The sequence below is a fragment of the Ranitomeya imitator genome, chromosome 1 (assembly GCF_032444005.1).
Source record: "Ranitomeya imitator isolate aRanImi1 chromosome 1, aRanImi1.pri, whole genome shotgun sequence".
Lineage (NCBI taxonomy): Eukaryota > Metazoa > Chordata > Amphibia > Anura > Dendrobatidae > Ranitomeya > Ranitomeya imitator.
The window spans coordinates 108,322,073-108,334,930 of NC_091282.1; the positions used below are offsets into that span (position 1 = coordinate 108,322,073).

Below are 12,858 nucleotides of genomic sequence, written 5' to 3' on the forward strand. Positions count from 1 at the left end.
GAGAGACTGCACCGCCCCACTCTAAATGCAGAAAAGAAAAAAAAAAATGGAGATCGGCATTATTTCAGCACAGATCTATCCCCCGCCCCTCCCGCCCACTATATACTGAAACAGTCTATTAACAATGATAAACAGTTTTAATGTGCAAATCTAGTTAGGCTTTTGGTGAGCTAACAGTTATCGAACAGGCAAATTTTATGCAAATTGTTCGAGTTCGTTGAACGACTCGAACACCGCCCAAAACAGCTCGAATTTGAAATTGGCGAACAGTTCGACTCGAACACCGCTCATCTCTATCCAGGAGTTGGATATTAGTTGTGATTTACGTTGATAATTTTTAGGTTTTATTGTTCTCAACACATTCCACGATGTACTGAATAAAGATTTACAACTGGAATATTTCATTCAGTGATTTCTAGGATGTGGGATTTTAGTGTTCCCTTTATTTTTTTGAGCAGTGTATATACAGTATAACTTGCTGAACCTAAGTATTTTGCTGTATGGCTCATCTTCCGCCCCATACAGTAAATGTGACTCTGCACTTCTAATGTATAAGTCACTGTACTTAATGTCCTTCATTATGCTGTCCTTCCTGTAAATTCATAGACTCATTTTCTTTTTTGTCTAAAATGGCTCCTGAAAGATATGGGGAGCATTGGACAAAATCAAAACAATAGTTTAATAGAAATACAGTTAAGATACCAAAAAAAAAAACAATTCAGTTTAAAATTGCAATAGGATCAAACGTTATTACAAATAAAGAGTCCCATATTCTGTATATTATTTCAGATCAACGATAAACTTATAGAACTTAAGAAGAGGCAAGTGGTGCAAAAAAGTCTCAAATCTTGCAGAGTCTTATATCGGACTGAAGATATACAAAGAAAGTGCACAGTGCTGAAGTTACCTCTTATTCATCAATTGGAGTTGTTGTTTCAGTCTGAATCAAAGAGGCTCCACTCAAATCCTCCTTGTGTTGAAATCTTGGTAGCATCTCAGGGATATATTTCTTCGGGAGTGCTGTCCCAGCCGGTGACACACGCTCCCTGAGCCTCCTCTCCGATGGTGCAAGAGAGTGGAAGACTCATGGTCAAAACCTGCGTTATAGCAATACGCTGGCAGAACCTTGTGTGACGTCAACTGTCAAGTGACCGGTAGAAGTGTGAGGCGCCGTAAGGACCAATTCCTACGTTTTCCAGAGAGCACGGCCTCCGTCAGGGATGGTCCATTTGAGAACAGAGTTGCCTTATATATGGTATATTCCTTTTGCTGTCTAGGCCTTGAATCAAATGCACCATTGTTAATGTTGAGGGTGGAGTGTTACTTTAAAGGGAATAGAACAACATAAAAATCCTCTTGTTAATTAGGTTTAATGTTAAATATATATATATATATATATTTTATTTTTTATAGTGCCAACATATTCTGCATCACTTTACAATTTTAGAGGGGACTTGTACAAACAGTAAAGACATTACAGAATAAGTATAACTGAAATATCAAGAGGAGTGAGGGCCCTGCTGCTCGCAAGCTTACAATCTAGGAGGAAATAGTGGAGACACAGATAAATGGTAGAATGTGCTTGTATTGAACAATACAGCCATAATATACTAAATAGAGTAGTCACATAACACTGCATAAGCCGGTCACTAGCCAATATGTGAACAATACAGACATAGAGAGCTATTAAGTGCATGGGGGATGTGAACAAAGGTCATGAGTTTGAAGAAAAGTTTGTATGGGCCAAACAGGGATAATTAGATAAGTGAGGTGAGGTGACAGGCCAGTCTAAAGTATTGCGTTTTTAGGCCACGCTTAAAATTGTGGGTATTGGGGATTAATCTAATAGTTCTGGGTAGTGCATTCCAAAGAATTGGGGCAGCATGCGAGAAGTCTTGGAGACAGGAGTGGGACGTCTGGATTATTGATGATTTCAGTTTTAAGTCATTAGTAGAACGGAGGGTGCAGGTGGGGTGGTGGACTGAGACGAGGGAGGAGATGGAAGGGGTGCTGAACCATGAATCTCTTTGTGGGTGAGAGAGATGAGTTTATAAACTCTGTATCAGATGGCTAACCACTGCCAGTGCTATGACTGGCACAATGTAGAGGCATCGATGTAGCGGTTGGAAAGGAATATGATCCTGGCTGCTGCATTCAGAATGGATTGGAGAGGGGAGAGTTTAGTAAGAGGGAGAACGATTAGTAGAGAATTGCAATAGACTAGACGAAAATGAAAAAGACTTACAGTAAGAGTTTTTGCAGAGTCAAAGTTAAGAAAAGGTCAAATTCTAGAGATGTTTTTGAGGTATAAGTGACATGAGCTGGCGAGTGATCGGATGTGAGGAGTGAAAGAAAAATATTTTTCTTCATTTTTCTACTTGTGTAAAATAATTCTGAAATCTCAGTTTTCAATTTGGCCACTGAGTCTCACAATAGGCTGGCATTTCCTGTTGTACAGAAGTCACTTTTTAGCTTGGACAGTAGTGAACCTATTATATTTACATGACATGATTATTATTACTTCTAATATAAAGCTGGAGGCAGAAAAATGAGGATCTACCACAGGGAATGGGTACTGTTCACCCCCTACTTATCTGTGTTGTGACCTCTGCACAGAGCTAGCTGCTGAAATATTTTTTTTACTTTTTTTTTCTTTTTATCCAGGTGCCATTGCATCTGTTACCACAGCTTATACAAGATCGCTCTCGCATGAAATTGTTAAGATAGAAGAAAATTTGTACAATTCAAAATGAAATGTAAAAATAAATTACAAAATGCATTCACCTTCTGCTTTATCTCAAAAGTTCAACTCTTAACATCTCCTCTTCTCCTTACCGCCAAAGTTTGTGATGGCTGAAAGAACTTTTTTTTTTTATATGGCAGCATAAACCCTCCTCCTGCAATATTGAACCAAGCATAATGTAGGAATAATGAAGATCAATGCACCAATGATAATTGGGATGATATACGGAAGAGGAATTCCACAAGATATTGATACTTTTGTCAACTCTGTACCAGTCAGTGATGGTGGCGATCCACACGTGGTATTTGTCTTATCTAGAAAGATCTTTTCCTGCTCTTTGTACCAGGTTAGAAATTCTATGTTTGAGCACGAGCAGTCAATAGGATTGTAACTTAAATTGATGGTGGTTTTATTTGATATATTCCGCACTAAACTAATAGGAATAGTTGAGATCATGTTAAAAGCAAAATTTAGGGATACGCCACTCAAGTTTCCAAAAGCATTTGTAGCGAAGGAAGTTAATTTATTGTGACTAAGATCAACCGATTTCAAGTTCTCCAACTTTTGCAAGGCTTGTGTCTCTATGACTTCCAGGTCACAGTTAGATAGTATCAAGGTTTCCAGTTGTAGAACTTTGGAAAACAGGTTGTCACTTTTGAGAATCCGGTTATGAAAGAAATTTCCATTCAAATTTAGGTAAAGTAGTTTGATCAGACCTTCAAAAATCATTATATAGGTGCTGTTCACGTGGCTGTAAGATAAGTTCAGGGTCCTCAGATCTGCTAAGTTGCTGAAAGGACTTGATGATCCATCAGTTAACAAAAAGACATGTGAAAGATCTAAAACTTCCAGCTGTTTATTCGCAGGAAATGCCGGGCTCTCTAATTGGAGTGGTGCTCCAAAACTGAGATTCAGATGTAAGAGACTATGTAAACCACTAAACTGAGCCGTGCAACATGATACTTTATGAAAGTCATTGTGACTCAAGTCTAAGTATTTCAGAATGGATAAACGCTCCAAGCATTTGTTCCCTAAGCCCCAACTGTTCTGATTTCCAACTATGTGTAGGCGTGTGATCAATGGAAAACTGTCTGAACTTATATTGCACAAACTGGGAAAAACGTTTTTATTTAAAATGAGTTCCTTTACAACATTGGGTTGGCTCACATGTGGAAGGGAATGAAGGTGCATGGACGTAAGGTCCAATTTTTCAATCTTGGTCAAACAGGAGAAGGATTCCTTTGAGTCTTCAGAGAGATGCCTATACTGTAGACTGAGCTCCTTTACAGAGATATTACAGAGTCCGGTCAGACTACTTGGAAGTAAGTTAATATCGGCATCAATGTCATCAAATATGCCAATACTCAAGGTGTGTGTGGTCAACCCATTAAGGCCATTTAAAAGTGAAGAAACATCTGTATTCCAGGCACAGCCAGTAAGATCCAAGTGATTGAAATCACTATGGTTGAACGAATTGGGCTCAATGTATTTAATATTGTTTCCTTTCAGAATTAAAGTCAAATTTTTAATTTGCTTTAGGAATTTAGAATCTTGTACAGATATTGTGTTTATTTGGTTTAATGCAAAGTTTAGCATGGTCAAGTTTTCAAAGGTAATATCTTCAGAAATTCTTATGGAAGATATGAAATTACTTCCCAAATGCAGAGTCACTAGACTATTTAGAGTTTTTAAGGGAATGAATGATAAGTCTGATATGGAGGTTTCTTGCAAGTATAAATGTTCAAGGGAGGTTGCTCCTAGGAACGCAATGTCTGCAATATATATTATAGGGTTTCCAGTGAGTATAACTGTATTAAGCCTTGAATTGTTCGAAAAAGCGTTATTGTATATCCAGTTAATTCCACACCTGTAAAATAGTGAAGAAATTGATCCTTAGATTGAGAGGAGAAACAAATTTAAAACAACTTCAGCAATTGATTTATTGAACATTTCTTTAAAAAAAAAAATGGAACCCAATGCATTTGTGTGTACCCTTTGTCCTCTAAACTTTTCCATACAAATCTAGAAATAAAGGACTCTATCTCCAAAGCCTTACAATCTACAAGGGATGGAGGTAGTGACGTGCTCGTATATTATGTTTGAGTCCCCGAAGCTGCATGATTTGCGGCTGTTGGACAGCCTCAACACGTGGGGATTGCGTACAAACGCAATCCCCACCTGTTGAGGGTAACAGCCACATATCATGCACAGCAGAGACGCAAAATTATTTGACCATATATATATGACCATGCCCAGACGCTCAGAAAACACCTGATAAGATGTTACCCGAGCAAGTTCTCTCACCACTAGATGGAGGATAGCAGGCAGGTGAGGGTAAAAGCTGGACTTATGCCAGTGTAGTGGCCAGAGGGTTATTGGAAGTTGTTGGCATTTCTCAAGTAGTATGTTTTCAGGTTGTCTTTAAATGTTTAAAAGGTGGGAGGGAATTTGTTCATTTTTATTTTGAAAGTATGCGGGATCAAACAGAGAAATCTTAGCAATGACTGAATTTAAAACAAACTAGGAGAGTAAAGAGGTCTTGAGAGGATCAATTAGGTGTTAGGAGTTATTGGAAGATCAAGTCAGAGATATATAGAGGGAACTGGCTAATAGGTAGTCAAAGCTTTCTGGGTGTGGATAGCAGCTACACAAATTTCCTGAGCTTCCAGGTTTCCCGGCATGGGGTTTGATTCGTCAACCTAGTGTGACATCATCTGTGCAGCACAGAGGTGACATTTCACTAGCCCGGCTAACCATAAGTAGAGAATGAGATCTTGGAGGATAAGTAAAATTTGCACAGCTTCTGTCCATGGCCAGCGAGCACTGTCCTGGATCATGCTTGCACAAAGTAATTCGCTCATCTCCAGTAGTCAAGGGACTGGCAGAGGGATTGGATTCGGTTATCTTGATGACACCCCCTCCACTACTAAAACCATTATCAAATAAACAATAACATTACAATCCAAATAAATTATGAAAACGTTTCCCAAAATGTTTTACCGTGATAAATTTATGTATTCCAGGTTTTTGAAATGACTGAACATCCAGGAATACAGGGAAAACAGTGAGTTAAAGCTGAAATCCAGAGTCTCTGTGCTGCTGGGTATAACGTTAGGGATCTCCTGCAGTCCTAGACCATCACAGTTGTAGCTTCTATTGGCAATAACCTGAAAATCAGATCAAATGAATGATGCACAAATAGAAGAATAAAATATATTAAATATATATGGTATGTAATTAAACTAAGAAGAACCCAAGCAGTCATAGATCAAAAAAAAAGTCAACACCTTTATGAAATATTTAGAAAAGATTGTATACAGACAAAACGGATGAATGGGGCTAAAAGATGGCATAAGATGTAGCCAGCATCAATGGTTGCCCAAGGTGGGGTGTCCCCTGGATACAAGGTATACAAATGTTTAAACACTAAATAGATATGTATTGCCATGTGGCAAGAGTACAAAACAAGTCATTCATTTGCCATAATCAAAATCACACAATACCTTGTGATGGAACAGTCTCCAGGAGTCCCCCACCCACCCCGATGCGCGTTTCGGTAATGGTACCTTCCTCAAGGGAGACACCCCACCTTGGACAACCATTAATGTTGGCTACATCTTATGCCATCTTTTAGCCTCATATATCCGTTTTGTCTGTATACAATCTTTTATAAATATTTAATAAAGGTGTTGACTTTTTTTGGATCTATGACTGCTTGGGTTCTTAGTTTAATTATGCGGTTTGCAGTTGTCCTAATTATATCCATGTATGGTGGTGGGCTAATATAACTAATATAGTGGAATTGGCGATTTTCTGTTCCCACCACCTATAATGTTCATCTGAATATGGTTATATATATATGGTATGTAGTAAGACTAAATGCAATAAGGCAGTTTAGAGCATAGTCTGCCCAGACTGGGTTGAGTCCATTTTGCATCCGATTAGAATTGCAGGTAGGCTGTTGATATTGATCCAAAATTCTTAGTTTTACTTTTTAGAAATTAAAGATTTCCCTTTCAGTAGCTTGTATTACTTTTTTATTTCGTACATAGACAATTATCTCACTCAGTATACACAGTTTAAGTTAGAAAAAAAACAATAAGATGATAAAAGTCCAATTTGATCATAGTTTTAAGGTTGGAAAAAAGACAAGTTCATCGATTTCAACTTATGATCAAGATGAAAATCCGATCAGATGGCTATTGCCCCTTATTAAGGGAAAAGGTTCTAGAATAAGTGATGAATTTGGAGATCTGTGGATATAACCTTTGGGTACTGATACATTGCGTGATACAGCATGATGGCACAATACTCAACCATCTTGTACCACTGATTTCGCTTTACCAACCCTTCCCAATCTGATGTATTGCCTGTATTCTCCAACAGATCATATGAATAGAATTTGTCAACCTTTTAGAAGTATTTGTCCTCTAAATAGGTCTGAAATTCTTCACTAATTAATATATTTATTAATGTTGAAGTACAGTATAGAGCTCAAAAATGGGGCATAGATGTAGCGATTACTAAGAAGAAGCATAAAAGATTACTGCATACTAGTAATAGGAATCTGTCAGGTTCCCAAACTGCTGCCATTATGTGTCAGAACCCTGTTCTTGTATTCTAATAAAGTAATTGATGTCGCAAAACAATACACTTGTGCCAAGATCACTTTTATTGTGACAGCTTCTGCTAGTTCGCCCCACTCGGTGTGACTGACATCTTCACCGTCCTTGTCATCTCCTCAGTGGATTTTTATTTTAAGCTACACCACTTTATTACTTTTACATATAAGCTGTAAACCCAATTTGTGTGGATAATATATTTGTGTGCTTGTTCCACTTTTCCCTTTTTGAAAACCCATCTTGGATGATGTCTTCGTATCTTCCCCGTTTGATCATAATTACTCATTAATCTTGTATACGGTTTAATTGCATTAAGATATTAATAGCACTTGGGGGAAAATAAGTTAATGAAACATCTGTCTGTGATTGATGATGTGATTTCTTCCACGCGCTGAGGGATTTGTGTAGAAGTGACAGGTGGTTGTCATCCATATGTGCTCTCTAAGGTCTGGTGACTGAGTACATGCATTACACTGAACGGCCTATCATGGGTGTACTATATTCCTGCTTTACCATGTGTATGAGTCTCTGGTGGGGCGGTAGAGGGATGCTGAGGGTTGAATTTTTGCAATATATAATGGGTGACAGGTTGTAGACTTCAAATATTTGGTACGGAGTCATATATACAGTGGGGCAAAAAAGTATTTAGTCAGTCAGCAATAGTGCAAGTTCCACCACTTAAAAAGATGAGAGGCGTCTGTCATTTACATCATAGATAGACCTCAACTATGGGAGACAAACTGAGAAAAAAAAATCCAGAAAATCACATTGTCTGTTTTTTTAACAATTTATTTGCATATTATGGTGGAAAATAAGTATTTGGTCAGAAACAAACAATCAAGATTTCTGGCTCTGACAGACCTGTAACTTCTTCTTTAAGAGTCTCCTCTTTCCTCAACTCATTACCTGTAGTAATGGCACCTGTTTAAACTTGTTATCAGTATAAAAAGACACCTGTGCACACCCTCAAACAGTCTGACTCCAAACTCCACTATGGTGAAGACCAAAGAGCTGTCAAAGGACACCAGAAACAAAATTGTAGCCCTGCACCAGGCTGGGAAGACTGAATCTGCAATAGCCAACCAGCTTGGAGTGAAGAAATCAACAGTGGGAGCAATAATTAGAAAATGGAAGACATACAAGACCACTGATAATCTCCCTCGATCTGGGGCTCCACTCAAAATCCCACCCCGTGGGGTCAGAATGATCACAAGAACGGTGAGCAAAAATCCCAGAACCACGCGGGGGGACCTAGTGAATGAACTGCAGAGAGCTGGGACCAATGTAACAAGGCCTACCATAAGTAACACACTACGCCACCATGGACTCAGATCCTGCAGTGCCAGACGTGTCCCACTGCTTAAGCCAGTACATGTCCGGACCCGTCTGAAGTTTGCTAGAGAGCATTTGGATGATCCAGAGGAGTTTTGGGAGAATGTCCTATGGTCTGATCAAACCAAACTGGAACTGTTTGGTAGAAACACAACTTGTTGTGTTTGGAGGAAAATGAATACTGAGTTGCATCCATCAAACACCATACCTACTGTAAAGCATGGTGGTGGAAACATCATGCTTTGGGGCTGTTTCTCTGCAAAGGGGCCAGGACGACTGATCCGGGTACATGAAAGAATGAATGGGGCCATGTATCGTGAGATTTTGAGTGCAAACCTCCTTCCATCAGCAAGGGCATTGAAGATGAAACGTGGCTGGGTCTTTCAACATGACAATGATCCAAAGCACACCGCCAGGGCAACGAAGGAGTGGCTTTGTAAGAAGCATTTCAAGGTCCTGGAGTGGCCTAGCCAGTCTCCAGATCTCAACCCTATAGAAAACCTTTGGAGGGAGTTGAAAGTCCGTGTTGCCAAGCGAAAACCCAAAAACATCACTGCTCTAGAGGAGATCTGCATGGAGGAATGGGCCAACATACCAACAACAGTGTGTGGCAACCTTGTGAAGACTTACAGAAAACGTTTGACCTCTGTCATTGCCAACAAAGGATATATTACAAAGTATTGAGATGAAATTTTGTTTCTGACCAAATACTTATTTTCCACCATAATATGCAAATAAAATGTTAAAAAAACAGACAATGTGATTTTCTGGATTTTTTTTTCTCAGTTTGTCTCCCATAGTTGAGGTCTACCTATGATGTAAATTACAGACGCCTCTCATCTTTTTAAGTGGTGGAACTTGCACTATTGGTGACTGACTAAATACTTTTTTGCCCCACTGTATATATATATATATATATATATATATATATATATATATACGTGTGTGTATATAGATATACACAGCGCTCAGCATAAGTGAGTATACTCGCTTTGAAAAGCATGATTATAATCAAAATCTCCCTGAACACAAGAAAAATTTCCAAAATTTTGACAAGACTGAGTTGTATAGAACCTTTTTTAACCCATAACCTGAACGTAAGATTAATAATATCATTTTCATTACAAAATCTTCAGTTTTCTTCAAATTAGTAGATGCAAAAATGAGTACACCCCACGTCGAGAACAACATCTAGTATTTTGTATGACCTCCTTGATTTTTAAGGACATCAACAAGTCTTCTAGGTATGGAATGAACAAGTTGGGGACATACTCTAACATCTATCTTTCTCCATTCTTCAAGAATGACGTGTTTTAGAGTCTGGATATGTAGAATGACAACTTGTCCCTTCAGAATCCCCCATACATGTGACACTTGGCCACAGTCACTTTCACCCTGTTCTTCTTCAGGTGTGATATTGATTAAAGTCTTACTTTTCAAAGATGTGTATTAATTTTTCCCGAGCTCTTTCTATATGTATGTGTCTGTGTGTATATATACTGTATATATTGTATGTGTATCTATATACAGATGAATGATCCTACATATTATCTCCTTCTTTCCCGTTGTTATCACTGTATATATTCTTTGACATCAGTAACCACAACATACCATATACCCAATATACAGTCGCAATATTCTGGGGTGTAAAAGTGAAATACTAAATAAGTACCAGTTCTACATCTCATAAAGTCATTGCCTGCTTCATGGCACCTACCTCAGAACAGGCCGCTTCTACTGATTGTGCAGATTCTTGTGAGAGCGATGGGTAAAATATAAGCAAAAAAACAAAGCAAACAGCAAAATCCATTGTCAGGATGCAGAAGTGTGAGAGCAGCACTTATACCTCTCTACACAGGAAGCATAATCTGCCGTCCTGAAGAGAAAGTCATTGCTGAAGTGTTTCATGACTGAACGTTTCCTGACAGCGCCAGTATCTGACCAATTGCAGTCGAGCACAAAATACTGCCTTCTCCATAATGGAGGAATTGCCTCAATGGAAACCATCATGTGAAACTTCAGACTTTGGGGAATAATACTGTGATATGCTGCAATCTCATCAGTACTGGGTTGGAACTAAATACACCCACCACTAGGAGCTGTATTTCAATTTCTTACTGATGGCCACGTTTTTTTTTGTGGGACGATTGGTTTTAAGTGATGTGAAATGGTGGAAAAAAATACCTGCAATGCCACCACTGCTATTGGGGTTTTGTCTTTATGGTGTTTATTGTGTGGGGTAATGACTTTATAACATGATTATTCAGATTGGTATGGATACAACAATACTGTCAGCGGGAAGGTAGAAGCCTCCGGTGACCAGCCTGTGTGACTAGTCCCCCACGCACCTCGGTCACCGGCAGTGATTAAAAGTATGTTTTTCTCTGTGACACCGCAGCATTTCAGAGAAAAATATGTATGGCTGTGATCACACAGCAAAGTGTTGATACAGGCTGTCCTTGGTTTGGGCAGCATGTATCACCTGAAGGGTTCTATTTAAAGGGATTGTCCAGGTTTGGTATGAAAGACAGCAGCCACTATGTGAATGAAAAATGATTGCGCTGTCAGGATTCATTGACATCGGCAGCAGCTGATCAAGAGACCGCAAGCATGCAATATGCATATTATAAACGCCAACATTTTGACTAGACTGGCATGGCCTCACTCAGTACAAGTGAAGGTTGTACATGTCTACTCCGAATGTGGCCAGGAGAATGCATATCACATACGTCCGGCTTTTGGCGCTATCAATGTGGAATCCTGAAAACGTGCACCGTGCACGCTGTGAGAAATCATAAGTCTGCAGTCACTGACACAGAGACTGACACCAGATTTTTGTGCCAGAACTGGACAACCCCTTTAACCCTGATGACTTCGCCTCTTTCTTTAAACAGAAGATCGATACGATCAGAGAAAGCTTTGGCCCACAGCGCCCACTGCCCCTCTTAGCTGCTCAACCCTGCTCCTCCAAAACCAGCTTCTCCACCATGACAGAAGATCAGCTCTCCACCCTCCTGTCAAGATCACACCTCACCACCTGCACGCTTGACCCGCTCCCATCCCACCTCATCCCTAACCTTTCCACGGTCTTCATCCCAACCCTAACACACCTCTTCAACCTCTCACTCACAACAGGTGTCTTTCCCTCATCCTTCAAGCATGCCAAGATCACACCCATCCTCAAAAAGCCCTCCCTCGACCCATCCTCTGTGTCTAGCTATCGCCCAATATCTCTTCTCCCTTATGCCTCCAAATTGCTGGAGCAACACGTCCATCTTGAACTGTCCTCCCACTTCTCCTCCTGCTCCCTCTTTGATCGGTTACAATCAGGCTTCCGTTCCCATCACTCAACTGAAACTGCCCTAACTAAAGTCACCAATGACCTACTAACTGCCAGGAGCAAGCGACACTACTCTGTCCTCCTTCTCCTGGACTTGTCTTCTGCCTTTGACACTGTAGACCACTCCCTTTTGCTACAAATCCTCTCATCCCTTGGCATCACAGACTTGGCCCTTTCCTGGATCTCGTCATATCTGACAGACCGAACATTCAGTGTCTCCCTCCCCCACACCACCTCCTCACTTCGCCCCTTGTCAGTCGGTGTTCCTCAAGGCTCTGTTCTAGGACCCCTACTCTTCTCCATCTACACTTTCGGCCTGGGACAGCTCATAGAATCCCACGGTATGCAGTACCATCTCTACGCTGACGACACGCAGATCTACCTCTCCGGACCTGACCTCTCCTCCTTGCTTACCAAAATCCCACACTGTCTGTCTGCCATTTCAGCCTTCTTTTCTGCTCGCTTTCTACAACTGAACATGGACAAAACAGAATTCATCATCTTTCCCCCATCTCACTCTACCCCTCCACCAGACCTATCCATCAATGTCAATGGCTGCTCACTATCCCCAGTCCCACACGCCCGGTGCCTCGGGGTGATCCTCGACTCTGCCCTCTCTTTCAAGCCACATATCCAAGCCCTTGCCTCCTCCTGTCGTCTCAAACTCAAAAATATTTCCCGGATCCGTGCTTTCCTTGACCGCAACACTGCAAAAACGCTAGTGCATGCCCTTATCATCTCCCGCCTCGACTACTGCAACCTCCTACTCTCTGGACTCCCCTCTAGCACTCTGGCACCACTCCAATCCATCCTACACTCTG

At 40.3% G+C, this 12,858-nt stretch overlaps 1 protein-coding gene across 1 annotated transcript; it reads right to left on the reverse strand.

Moving 5' to 3' along the window:
- Positions 1–686: 686 nt before the first annotated feature.
- CD180 (CD180 molecule) lies at positions 687–10,549 on the reverse strand. The gene is made up of 3 exons (XM_069749653.1): positions 10,415–10,549; positions 5,744–5,910; positions 687–4,610 (listed from the first exon to the last, which is right to left on the reverse strand). Exons 1-3 carry the CDS (start codon positions 10,505–10,507, stop codon positions 2,873–2,875), a joined length of 1,998 nt encoding a protein of 665 aa, XP_069605754.1. The 5' UTR covers positions 10,508–10,549; the 3' UTR covers positions 687–2,872.
- Positions 10,550–12,858: the final 2,309 nt, after the last annotated feature.